The sequence below is a fragment of the Callospermophilus lateralis genome, chromosome 8, assembly GCF_048772815.1.
Source record: "Callospermophilus lateralis isolate mCalLat2 chromosome 8, mCalLat2.hap1, whole genome shotgun sequence".
Taxonomy (NCBI): Eukaryota; Metazoa; Chordata; class Mammalia; order Rodentia; family Sciuridae; genus Callospermophilus; species Callospermophilus lateralis.
The window spans coordinates 119,061,823-119,074,474 of NC_135312.1; the positions used below are offsets into that span (position 1 = coordinate 119,061,823).

Below are 12,652 nucleotides of genomic sequence, written 5' to 3' on the forward strand. Positions count from 1 at the left end.
AGAAGCTAGATTACAGACGTTAAGACAACAAAGCTGGGGGAGAACTCCCTCTGTTGATCAGCCGGCCTCTGGCTGCCTCCTCCACTGGCTGCGTGCTGACAGGAGGCACCGTGAGTCCCCATCCTCATCAGTTCTGTTTTGACTGAGCCGCTCTGCAGAGTGTAAGAAGGCCACGGAGAGCCCTGCCACAAGAGTCCTTTCAGAGGACTGCTTTCCTGCTGCCCTCTGAAGGAGAGATCCTGCTGTATTCCGCTTGAACCAAAACAAGTCTGTTCTCCCCAATCTTCCTGACGTGAGCAGTCTCCCCACCGTCGCTCCTGGCGATGGCATCCGCGGCTGGCTCGCTGGAGGACACTTCCGTTCGCTTGTGGCAATGCTGAGTATGCAGGTAGCAAAGGCCAGCAGCCAGGGCCATGCCCAGGGTGGCTGACAGACAGAGTAAGGTGCCCAGCTGCGGCGTGCTGAGCTGGATCCCCAAAGGGGCACTGGTGCCCTCTTGCCCTACTGCAGGCCTCACAGTCTTGCTAGGGTGTCCCACGCCACCTTCTCCCTCCCCAGTCCCCATTCTGGGATCCCTGTGCTCTGACTCGGGTACAAATTTGGCAGAGGGCCTTGATGCCTGGTCACCAGCCACTTGACGCTGGGAAGCACTAGAGATGTGAAAGTCAGGGGTTGTGTTGGATGCCCCCACCCCACTCCCAGTGGACGCTTCAGAAGACCAGAGACTTCGGGGCTCGGTAAGGTGGCCAGTGTACAGAGCAAGCCTCACTGGTGACCTATTAGAAGCTGTCATCTCATCCTAGAAAAGAAAAGGTAAGTTAAAGGAGCTGATCTTTATTTGCCAATGAACTTTACCACTAATTTGTGTTCCTTTTAGACCCAACCTCTTGCCTATTCCTAAAAGAGCTGAAAGAAAAATGCCCAAGTAGATAACTATGCATTTGTTATCAGTGGGGACAGAGCAGCTAATGGAAACCCCACTCAGAGTGTGGAGGCCAGTTACTAGAACAAGCTTAGGATCCTTTAAGAGGTTTCCAAGCCCACAGGGGAACTGCATCATTCCTGATGCTGAAGGCTTTGAGTGTGTTTTTTGATGGCAGGACCCATGCAGCAGGGACCGTTTAATCTTGCTGAAGGTTCTAATAAATTCAAGCAAGAATATTATACTATGTTTTATTTTGTGTTCCTTCTCAGGCTTCAAAGGAAGAGTAAATCAGGGGGCATGTATATTTTATATTGCCCATTGATCTAACCTCTGAGCCATCCATGTTGTTTCCAGGCTCGTGTTATGAAGGAGAAGTGGAGGGGGAGAGAAAAGGAATTATTAACCACAGCTAAGTGGGCAAACAAATCTCTAAAACCATCCATTTCTACAATTGCTGATAACTTCAGAGATACTGCATAGAAAGCAATGGCTGGTATTGATCAGTACCAAGACACTTCGTATATATCATATCCTTGCCTTCTCTCCTCAGCTGCTAGTCTGATAGCTCTGTTTTCCTGGGACTTCCCACTCAGGGATCAAAATACCAACCTTGACCCCCACTCACCATTCAAGCTCTTACCTGTTCATCCCTATCCAAGGGCAGGCACGTTTCCAAGGAATGAAAGCTTGGATCATCCTGAGTCCTAAAGGGAAGAATGGGAGGGCTGAGAAGGGGTCATTAAGTATTTGGATGAAAAAGCAGTATCTCCTACCATATTTTAAATGCTGATGGTTTCAGATTTCCCTGGGATAACTCCTGAGTTTAGGGCGAGAAGACAGAAGGGAAAGTGAGGGGTGGGGTGAGTGAGGATAGTAGTAAAGAACTCACCAAGAACTATAACTTATTATTTTACTGAATATTTATATATCATACCATAAATATATTTAAATACTAAATGATTTTATTTTACTTATAGCAGCCTCTCAGAGATCTCACCCGACCAAGAAAGGAGAGTTTCCCTGGGTGATTATCATACCCAGCTCTTCTGACCAGTAGCCTTGCTACAATAAGGGTTTTTGTGCACTTATAAATAAATATGGCTGAGATTTTTTTTCATCAGATTCCAAGTGCCACAATATTTAGCTTCATCTCACCAACTATACCAAATGACCCATGTGTTATGATTTGGATAGGAGGCGTCCCCCAATAAGCTCATGTTAGATGATGCAGGAATGTCCAGAGGTAAAATGATTAGACTTTGAGAGCTGTACCTAATCCTACATTAATCCTTGCATGGACTACCTGGGTGGCAATGATTGGCAGACAGGGCATGGTTGGAGGAAGTAGGTCACAGGGTGGTGGGAGTGTGCTTTTGGAGTTTGTGTTTCCTTCCTGGCCCCACTTCCCTTTCTGGAGGTCGTAAGCTCAGCAGCTTCCTTTGCCATGCCCTTCCACCATGGTACTCTGTTAGAGTCTGTAAACAAGTCTGGATGGCGCCTGGCAAAATGCCAGAGGGAGTGGTTTGTGAAGTAACACCAGGGAGCCATTAAGTGTGGAGATTCCTTATTGGTTGACTGCTGTATCTATTTTATGCTAATTAAGATAAGCTGTGTGGAATGTATAAATACCACTCCTGTCTTACGATTAACGGCTTCCATTCCTGCTGTATCAATCTACACAAGTTGTTCGTCCCCCACCCCCACCCCCACCCCCCCACCCCCCCCCCCCCCCCCCCCCCGGTTATTTTGCCCAGCCAGCCGGGCTGTGGCAGTACTCTGCCTAGAGCAATGGAATCAGCTGACCATGGACTAACCTCTTAAATCATGAACCCAGAACAAACTTTTCCTCCTCTAAGTTGTTCTGGTCAAGCATTTTGGTCACAAAGATGAAGAGCTGATTAACGCACAACTCCATCACCCATTACCTGTGGTGGGTGCTCAGGCTGGAAGCAAAGCCCCCTGAGGAGAACCTCATGAGGGCCCCCAGCCGCTCCAGCCTATGGAAATCCAGGGATGGTTCTAGGATTCGATTGCTGTCTCCACTGGATTGCTGGACATCGCTGCTTGCAGTAGCTATATGTGATGGTGATTGGGACAGAGTCTCTGTGTCCCCAGGCAACTTTGTCACCTGAATACTAGCAGGGACAGGATGTGAACTGTCCTCTTCTGAAGCTCCTGTAAAAACAACAGCAACATCTTTGTGCCATTGCTAAAGAGTAATGGGGCCCTGGGAGCTGAGCCCAGGCCTGAAGACACCCCAGAGATGGTGAGAGCATTTTCCCCATATTGATTTGTACAAATGTCTACAAAAACAGGGCAGATAGTGGATACGCTAATGTGCCTTAAGAATGGTCATTAAATGTGAGGCACTCAAAAATGTCACAGGAAGATGATCTGCTCAGTGACATGACCTCCTAACCACGTAGCAAAGCACTGATTTCTCACATCTCTTTAGGGAGGAAGTCCCTGGCTCTTCTGGGCTTGTAAGTTCTTAACCGCCACCACACAGGGAATAGAGAAGCCCCTGGACCACTGTATTTTTGTTTTCACCTCTGCCAGAAACTCTAGCTAGAAGAAAAGTAGAATCCACAAATCAGATGTCTTAAAACCCTAGATCTTTTGCCATATTATTAACACTCTAAGTTTCCCTGGTGATGATGATGTCTTGAGTGTCTGTTATGGGCAGAGGCGAGACCACTGACCTCCACTGCCCTCCACCAGCTGATTTCCCATCTGTGACGGGCTAACACAGGGCTCAGAGCATTAGAAATAGCTGCAAACAGGGCAGCAAGCAAGCAAGGGCTCCTTCTGGAGTCAGATTGTGATCTGGGCTCCATGCTCCTCTCTGCTAACTCCTAGCTTTGGGCAAGTCTTCCCAGAGCATTAGGTTTATTTGCATAATGGGGCCAATAACAGAACCCATAGTGCAGAACTATTGAGGGACGACGTAAAATGATTGAAGCACTGTGGTTGGCACACAGCAGCACTGAGTAAGGGTAACCACAGTCATGGTTTAGATGACAGGGTTGGCGTTGACCAAAACAGTGTTGGCAGAGTTCATCTGGCCAGTGTTTGGTGCCCCTTTTTTTCCAATGTTTTCATCATTCAAAAACACTGAGGAGAAGAACAAAGTAGTATAACCCAGGCACACACAGCAACGGACAGTTTGGGATTCCTGCCTGAACTCAAATCGCACTCGGATGTTGTGGACAGACCCAATGCATGCTGGGATTTTTTCTGGTCTCTGGGCATGCAGAACTGAGGCAATGAATTCATGTTCATTGCCCCTGAACTCAAAATCTAGGAGGTGAGATTCTACATGCTCAACTTACGAAGTATAAATGTGAAGAGGACTTCAATTCCAGAGCTAGGGAAGCAATTACGTTTGCTGCCCCAAATTCATGTGTTGAAACCTAACCCCGATGTAGTAGTGGGCCTTGAAGAAGGTGATCAGCTCATGAAGGCAGCACCCTCGTGAATGGAATCAGTACCCTTACAAAGAGGCCTGGGGGGCTTTGTTTACCCCTTCCATCATGTGAGGACACATAGAAGGCGCCATCTATAAGGCTTGGTCCCTCACCAGACACTGAACCTGCCGGTGCCCTGATCTTGAACTTCCAGCCTCCAGAATTGTGAGCAGTGGATTTCTGTAGCTTAGAGATAACCCAGTCAAAGATATCTTCTGAGCCACCTACTGGAGAAAGACACTAGACTACCAAGAAGTATGAGAAAAACTTCTGTTACAGAGATATCTGAGCTGCGTCCTGCTAGCAATGTAGATCGTCATGAGGAACCGCCCATGTTGAAGGAATCTCGGAGGGAAAGCTTGAAGTAGAAGAGTAAATCATTCCCAGGGGTGCAGTGGGACCCCAAAATGTCCTGAGTGTCTGTGGCAAATATGTTTGAGAAACACAATGCACTATTTTTCCAATTTCAACAAGTCCTCATTGACATATAACTACTGAAGTCTTCTTATAGTTAGGAAATCTACTTCATTTTATTAGATGATCCTCCAGCACACACACACACACACACACACACACACACACGCACACACACACATTCTTCCTTTGGGAATCACTAGGGTTTGTGTAGAGAAATGGGCAGGAAGGCACAGTCAGAAGGGGAGGAACACGGGTGGTATAATGAGAAGTTTCCCCTGTAAGCGGCTCAGACTAGCATCTGTGACCCCAGGCAGGACCAGTCTAGTGGGACAGGCAGGTATCAGAGAGACAGAGCATTCAACATGATGCTTCCTCTTGCTGTCTCTCTTTTATTCATGTCCATATTAAAAACAAACATGGTCATGCTTTGGGCTGCACGCAGCATTTTCCTGGTTTATAAAATAAAACGTGAGACTTTCGCCATGTTGGTTCTGCAGGGTGTTTCCTGGGCCACCTCTCAGACCCCGAGTTCTTCACTCTGCTTTCAAGAGTGTGTTGGCAGAAAACTGGAGGAGCTGTTCTGAGGCAAGAGTAGAAAACAAAGTTTTGGGGACAGGGACAGAAAAGGGAGGGTGGCCCTGGATTGTCCCTGTGCCTGGGTCAGCTACCCTGAGCACAGGCAAGGATTTGCTTGTTTTTTTGACTTTAATGTATCAACAAAGAATTTTAAGGAAAGAATCAAGAACAAAGGAAACTGGGATTGAATGGGTTAAGGATGGAAACTTCTGTGGAGGTGATTGGGTGTTTTCATGAGCGCGTCTGCTCAGAACCTTTAACTAGAAATAGATAATGAGAAGCGGCTCCATGTCACAGGATGCCAGGGAGGTCAGCCTTCTCTGGCTGGTTAGGGGATTTTGGTCGTTTGTTTTGTTTTGTTTCTTTTCTTTCTTTTTTTTTTTTTTTCAGAAGTTCATGGACCAATGGAGGATAAAATCATGCCATAAACCAGGGGAAAAGTTGATTCCTATTGAAACAGTCTCTTATTCCTCATTCTGTTCTCCAACCCAGGCTGCAAAGAGCCATCTGTCTACATGGAAATCAACAATAAAAACTGGATGAGGTTTTATAAAAAAGAAAGAAAGAAAAATAGCTCATTTCTTCTTGGTTCTCCCTGCGAAGCTTCAGGAGACTAAGGAAACCCTGTGCTGACCAGCAAAGGAGAAGGTAGAAGGGTCTTGTCATCTTTTGGTTTGGCAATGCAGCCCTAACTGTCCCCCCACACCCCCACACACCAGGGTTTATCTACATTTGTTGGGTTGAGCCAGGGGAAGTGTGTTTGCTGCAACCAATGAAGCAACCACAAGCAGCGCCCCCCTCACCACCCAGTTATCGCGTTGCATTCCTGGGATGGGCTGCAGCCGCTAAGGAAGGTGTTTATTGCTTGTTTTGCAGGGACAGGAAACTGGCAGTAGTCACTTGTAAGTGAAAATAGATCACTGTAAATAGCGATGGCAACCAGATTGTAAGCACAGTGGTCAGCTGTACCTGGGGCTGTCCCTTCAGAGTCATCCAGCCTTCGCCCAGGGGTTGGCACCAGCGTCCCCAGCACAGCGAGGTGGTGGTCATCAGAGAGGGCTCTGCTATGTGTCTGTTGTGACACAACAGCTGATTCAATCCTTGCCCAGTAAACAAAATACGACTGGACTACTGATAAACTGTGGGAAAAGAGCAGAGTGTGTCATGGATTTAGTTTCCCCTAAATAATACCCTGGTCCATCCAAATAGCAAGTTGACAACATGCTGGACACTAAACCTAAATGATTGGAAGAACTCAAAAGAGATTGTTTTATTTCTTTTTGAGTGACTTCATTGTTGGAGAAGACAAAAACTCAAGATTTGTAAGTAGTTAGACTAGGAGAGGGTATATACAATTGACAACCCTTCCTAATAAATATAGGCATCAAAAATCTCTTTTGGGGGCTGGTAAATCTCTGGCTGAGCAGGTATGAAGCCCTGGTTTCCCTCTCTAGCACGGGGGAAAGGGTTCATTTTGACTAACAGGTGTCTTCTTGAATTGTTTAGATCCAAGTAAAAGGTTGCTTCTTCAGCTTTATTTTTAACCCTCACTGAGATACTACCAATTACATCATTAATTTTTCAAAGTTCTGTTGTACACTGGTATGATTCTATCGTAATTGTATATTCTATTGAAGGCTAGAGAGAAATCATTACTATTCAAAATAGCATTTGGAACACACAATGCCTTTCTTCAGTGCAAATCACTTTCACAGACGTTATGCCATTTATTTATCCTTCCAACTTTTCAGGGAGGTAGGTGTTCTTGGCGAGTATCACTTTCCCACTTTGCGTTTTCCAAGGGCAGTCGCAGCAGGACCGTGTGACTCATGCAGCTGAGGTCTCCCAGAGAGAGAAGGAACAACTGGGAGTCCTGGAAGGGCCTGGGTCACCAGTGCGTGGCAGGGATTCCAGGAGGGGAGTACACGGTGACCGGGAACGACTTCTGACCCAGTGACAGGGCTCCTTTTCCTGTCATGTGGAGGCAACATCTTTTAAACCACTTCCCGTGAGCACAGGGCAACTGTGGTGGTGAACCCCAGAGTAAGAACGGAGGGGCTTTGAGAGGGAAAAGCCACTGGAGAGACTGAGGGAGTTCAAGCGGCAGAATCCCCTGCCCCACATGAGAACTGAAGCCAGGACAGAGGCTGCTACACCCAGCATCCTGCAGGCCCCTGGGTGACCACGTGGCAGCCCTGTGAGGGCGCAGTGTCCTCTTCCTGCTGTCCTGGCCTCCAGGAAGGGATGGAGGAGGGACAGCATGTGGTGGGCCATGACCCTTGTCTCTGGCTCCCAGGGCAGAGGGCAAACATGGTGGAGAGGCCTCCACCCTTGGGTGCAGTCTCCCTTATGTATTTCCAAGGGTGTGGGGGAAACAGACTCAGGGACACACACCCCTTTCCCAAAGGATGAAAAATTCTCTCTTGGTAAATGGCAGAATCTCAAAGGAATGATAAAACAAGTATTTCATTTGGAGGAATGAAGACAAGTTATGAAGCTTGCTCTTACTGGAACTGCCCTAAGTACTCTGCGTGTATTGCTTTTCCTCCTTACACAACCCCAGGAGGTGGATGGTATAATTAGGATGCCCTCCATTGATCTTATCAATTAATTTTCATTTTATTTATTTATTGACTTGTGACCTCGTCCAGACTGGACTCAAGCCGTCCTGTGCCTCAGCCCCCAGGGTACCAGGTCTATAGGCCTGTGCCACCACACCAGGCTCATTCTGCCCATTTGGTAGAGAACATGCCAAGGCACAGAGACTGCAGTGGCTCTCCCTGGTCCAGGGAAGTGTCCATTTGTCCATCTGCCTCTGTCTCTCTCTGTCCCTCCTCTCCTATCACCAGCTCTTTTGTCCTCTAGTCAAAATTTCCCAGAGAGAAACTCTGGAAAAGGTTGGCTAAGGTTCACCTGCAGCTCGGGGGAGGGAAAGAACACGCCCCAGGACTGTGGATAATGGTGAAGGTCTGGGGCCAAAGCCCTGTTAGTGGCCCTCTGCATAGGCTGTCCGGATTAGGCAGCCGCAGGGACCCTGTCCTTGTTCTAAGGTGGCTACATATGGCAAAGGGGACCGAGCATATGAAAGACTCCCCGCCCTGTCCTCAAAGGGGACTCAGAGACCCAGAAACAGCACCTCCCTGACTTACAGGAACCTGATGTCCCCCACAGGCTCAGCAGGGGCCTTCCACACGAAGGAGAGGTTTCTCTTCGGGGACTTGTCAGAGTGGGTGACCGCGTCCGCCTCTTCAAAGCAAGTGATCAGTTTGGAACGAGGAGGAATGAGGACAAACGCGCCAGCCGTCTGATGATCAGACACCCTCCGAGCCTGCAGCAGGAACCCCATGAAATCCAGACTGCTCCTCACGGTCACTGCCACAGAGAACACTCCACTCAGCTCCCGTGGTGGGTGATGGGGGTGTTTTCAAAGCTAAGAGTGGAAGACCTGCCACCCTCTCCCAGAAAGTGAGCAAACTATTAGGAGGAAAAACAGTCCAAGTTTCACACCAAAATAAAGTCTGTTTGGACCAAAGGTATGTAAAAATTAAATAAAAAACTAGAAATAATTTTTTTTAACACATCAGAAATAAGTACACCTCCCTAAGCAAAACCCATTTGCCAAAAGGAAAAGATGAGTAAAGTTTACTATATTTAAAAAATAGGGATGGAGATGAAATAAAAATACAGATAATAAACTAAGTCTTTATAACATTTAAAACAGACAATGGCATAGAATTAAGGTGAATCAGTACAAAGATGATCCCTCCCAAAATAACGAAAGGGCACTAATAGAAAATAAAACAAACTGGGTCATAATTTTAAAAACAGTTGTAAATGAGTCACTATTTTGTATCTATCATATTAGCAAATATTAAAATATGAATATGACTAGTATTGGTAGCACTGTGGAAAGATGAGGATATTCATTCTCTAGTATTGGACTTAAAAACTGTGTAACATCTTCTGTATTTAAAACACAATTCCTATGATATATCCTACAACATCGATGGACCCTGAAAACATAATAAGGGCAATAAGTCAGATGCAAAATGACATATGAATCCACGTAGGCGAGATACCTAGAGTAAACAAACTGTTAAAAAGAGGTGAGCAGAGGCTGTGTGTGGCAAGAGGGTGCCAGGGATTGAACCCAGGGTCTCATACATTCTTAGCACGCACTATAAAACTGAGCTACACATACCCTCACCCCTGTATTTTATTTTTATTTTTTTCATATTTTTATTGGTGCATTATAGTTGTGTATAATGGTGGAATTCATTACCATATATTCATGCATGCACACAATATAACCATATAATTTGGCCAATATCATTCCTTACTGAATTTTATTTTTAAAGATTTTTATCATATATACTTAAGGTATATAACATGATATTTTGATACACATTGCAAAATGGTGACCATAAGTCAAGCAAATCAACACACCTATAATCTCACAAGTGTTAACTGATGGGTGAGTTTTAGTTTTAAATAATGAGAATAATTATATTTTTCACAACCAATACAATATTGGGGTACCATATTTCCATCTATGATAACATGTTTATCTTATGATAAGGACAAGATCACGTTTTATAATAACATTACTTTGTTCTCTTTTCAAGATTGCTACTAATACAGAGATTCGTTATCCTGTGGTTTCCATGACACAAAAATTTCATGCTTAGTGTTGGCCACATAATTGCTTCTTAGGAATAAGCCAAACTTCAGTTCAGGAGGTTCCTGCCTGGGGTAAACACAACTGGGAGGAGGAGGACCCCCCAGGGCTCCGGGGCTCCTAGAGTGTCTCCAATCCTCCCATACCTACCTGGAATCTTGTCACCTGGTGAGTAGGACCTGCTGGTGTGGATGGTGAGGCGGTGGGAGCTGGAGCGCTGGGGCTGGGCTTGGATGTGCCGGGGCTGCATATCCCCACACGCCACAGCACCGGCCCCATGGGAGAAGGCAGATGAGCAGGAAGTCAGGAAGAGCGAGGTACAAGCCCAGCCTGCGAAGGTAGCTGGGACCTTCATCCTGCCCTTCCCTGTTTAGTGACAAACAAGGGCTTCAGTCCAAATGCTATTTAAGAAAATGATACAAGTCTTTCTGAATGTGACTGACCTGAATCCCTCACTCCCTTTGTACCTGGGATGCTTTTAGTGCTGCCTCCTCAAGGTCAAAATCAAACAGACATGCCAGGCTACAGGAAATGTTTCATTTCCAAACACTTAAAAAAAAAAAAAAAAACACTTTTCTTCTTGTAACTTTGTCATAAGACCAAATTGCCTTTTTTTAGAAAAAAGAAAAAAAAAAGCATTGATTATTAAGTCAAAGAAATAATACCTGAAAACGTTTGGATCCTGAAGTGAACTCCTTGCAATCTGTCTATATCCAAGGGCAGGGTGGGGGTACTAAGTTATTGTTGAGGCAGACCCCACCACGATGTTCCAATAAGGGCAAGCGAATGACAGACATATGAGGACTTGAATTAGCGTCTTACCTCTACAATCACAAACTACAGAGTTAAATGCTACAAAATTTCTACCAAATATCAATTATTTAGAAGCGGTTAAGTTTGCAATGCTTTGATGATTCCCTTTCCCTTTCTCCTGTCCTTTTTTTAGTTATTTTACTACTTTCAGCAAAGAAGATGAGCAGAGAGATCACACCCAAGATGACTCATCCTGTACCTTGTTTAATACGTCTGCAAAGCCTTTGACTCAGGGGTAGAACACAATGATGGGATTTGACAGCACCAATACAGTAAATTTCATTTTTGTTTAACACCTCAGATGCCCACCCATAGTAAGAATGAGAAGTACACAATATAAAGAAGTTACAACTAAAACTAAGGTTAAAGAGAGCAAAGCAGGCAGACAAGAGCTCTCTGAATAAATATTTAGGACTTTGGGGTATTTTTAAAAATAGTTCTATGTTCTTATTTTTTGATAGTGTTATACCTAGGCATTTTAAAGTTTAATACTTTGATCTGTGGGACAACGGATGTCAAAGTCTTCCCCTTTAAAAAGTTGGTTTTTGAAAGGTAAAAATAAAATCCCCCAAATTTAGTGAAACTAGCTATAAAAACAGTAGACAATCCACACCACCCAAAGGCCAGGTCATCCACCCGTCTTACCCTCCCACAACCATCACCACCACCACCAGCCACAGAGAGAGGGGAATATGATCTAACAGGTCCCTAGGCTGGTCTCAAGAGTCCTTCAGACAAGGTCTTTTTCTTCTGGATTTGTTTTCCAAGGGGCACGGGTTAAAACCCTGTCCCACGCAGCGCCATGTTTACTGCTTCCTCTAACGGGGAGAGAATGACCATGAGCTGAGAAGCACAGTCTCAGCAGAGGCTTCCCAGGCCCTGTTCTTTCACAGGGGTCCCTAGAAAGTGCCCCTGACCTCTTGTTGGTAGCAGAAGGTGGTGTCCCTCCCAAAGGCAGATCAAACACGGGGGCTAGGGAGGAAGGGAGTGAGTACGACATCCTTCCACAGCCACAGTCACAAATCTCACCCCTCCCAACCTCAGCTAGTGGGGTCTTCTTTCCCACCAGCACCCATCTATCTGAAACCCCCCAAACCATCCACTTACCTCGGGAGACGCTTTCCTTCAGGCTTGATGGAGCAGTTTCCCCCCTCAGAGTTGCAAAGTCACACTCTTTAAACAAAAGTCCTTTCTTCTCCTTCAGCCATGTCTCTAATGAGGAGGATAACAGCTGTTACCACTAAGCCTCAGCCTCTACAGGGAGCATCCCTCAGGGTCCAAATTCAGCCTAAATCATATTAGTTGTCCCTAAAGCCATGTTCTCACACACAGTTTCCAGCCACATCTTCGTTCAAGCCTGTGTGAAAAATTGGAAAAATCTGGGGCTGGTTTTGTGCATGACAGGCATCCATATCCTGGGACGAAGCCGGATGTCTCCAACTTGGACTTCTTGCCAAAGGGAAGATGCTTGATTCAAACACTTCTTAGCATTCTCTGCTTCTGTAGTCAATATGGGCTGAAGAAATTAGCCCCGGTGAAGTGGGATTGACACCCCAGAGCAGTGTTTGGTATTAAAAAAAAAAAAAAAATTGCATAGTACATTCTTTCCCACATTGATGGCACTGAAGTTGGATTTCACAAACTTGCTGTGCATTTAAAAATCACACAGAACATTTGATAATAGCACACACCCTATAGGTGGCTTTTAAAGTGGGGTCCTCAGAGTATAATATCAGCATCACCTGAAAACTTGCAAAGGTGACAATGGGAATAAAG

The 12,652-nt window shown here is 45.6% G+C and overlaps 1 protein-coding gene across 1 annotated transcript; it reads right to left on the reverse strand.

The window, feature by feature from the left end:
- Window positions 1–199: 199 nt before the first annotated feature.
- Window positions 200–10,418, reverse strand: Reeld1 (reeler domain containing 1). Its single transcript, XM_076864433.2, is given in 7 exon segments — window positions 200–799; window positions 1,566–1,629; window positions 2,851–3,152; window positions 5,377–5,384; window positions 6,355–6,524; window positions 8,535–8,757; window positions 10,214–10,418. Coding segments are annotated over 7 exon segments (1,572 nt in total).
- Between the last annotated feature and the right edge of the window lie 2,234 nt (window positions 10,419–12,652).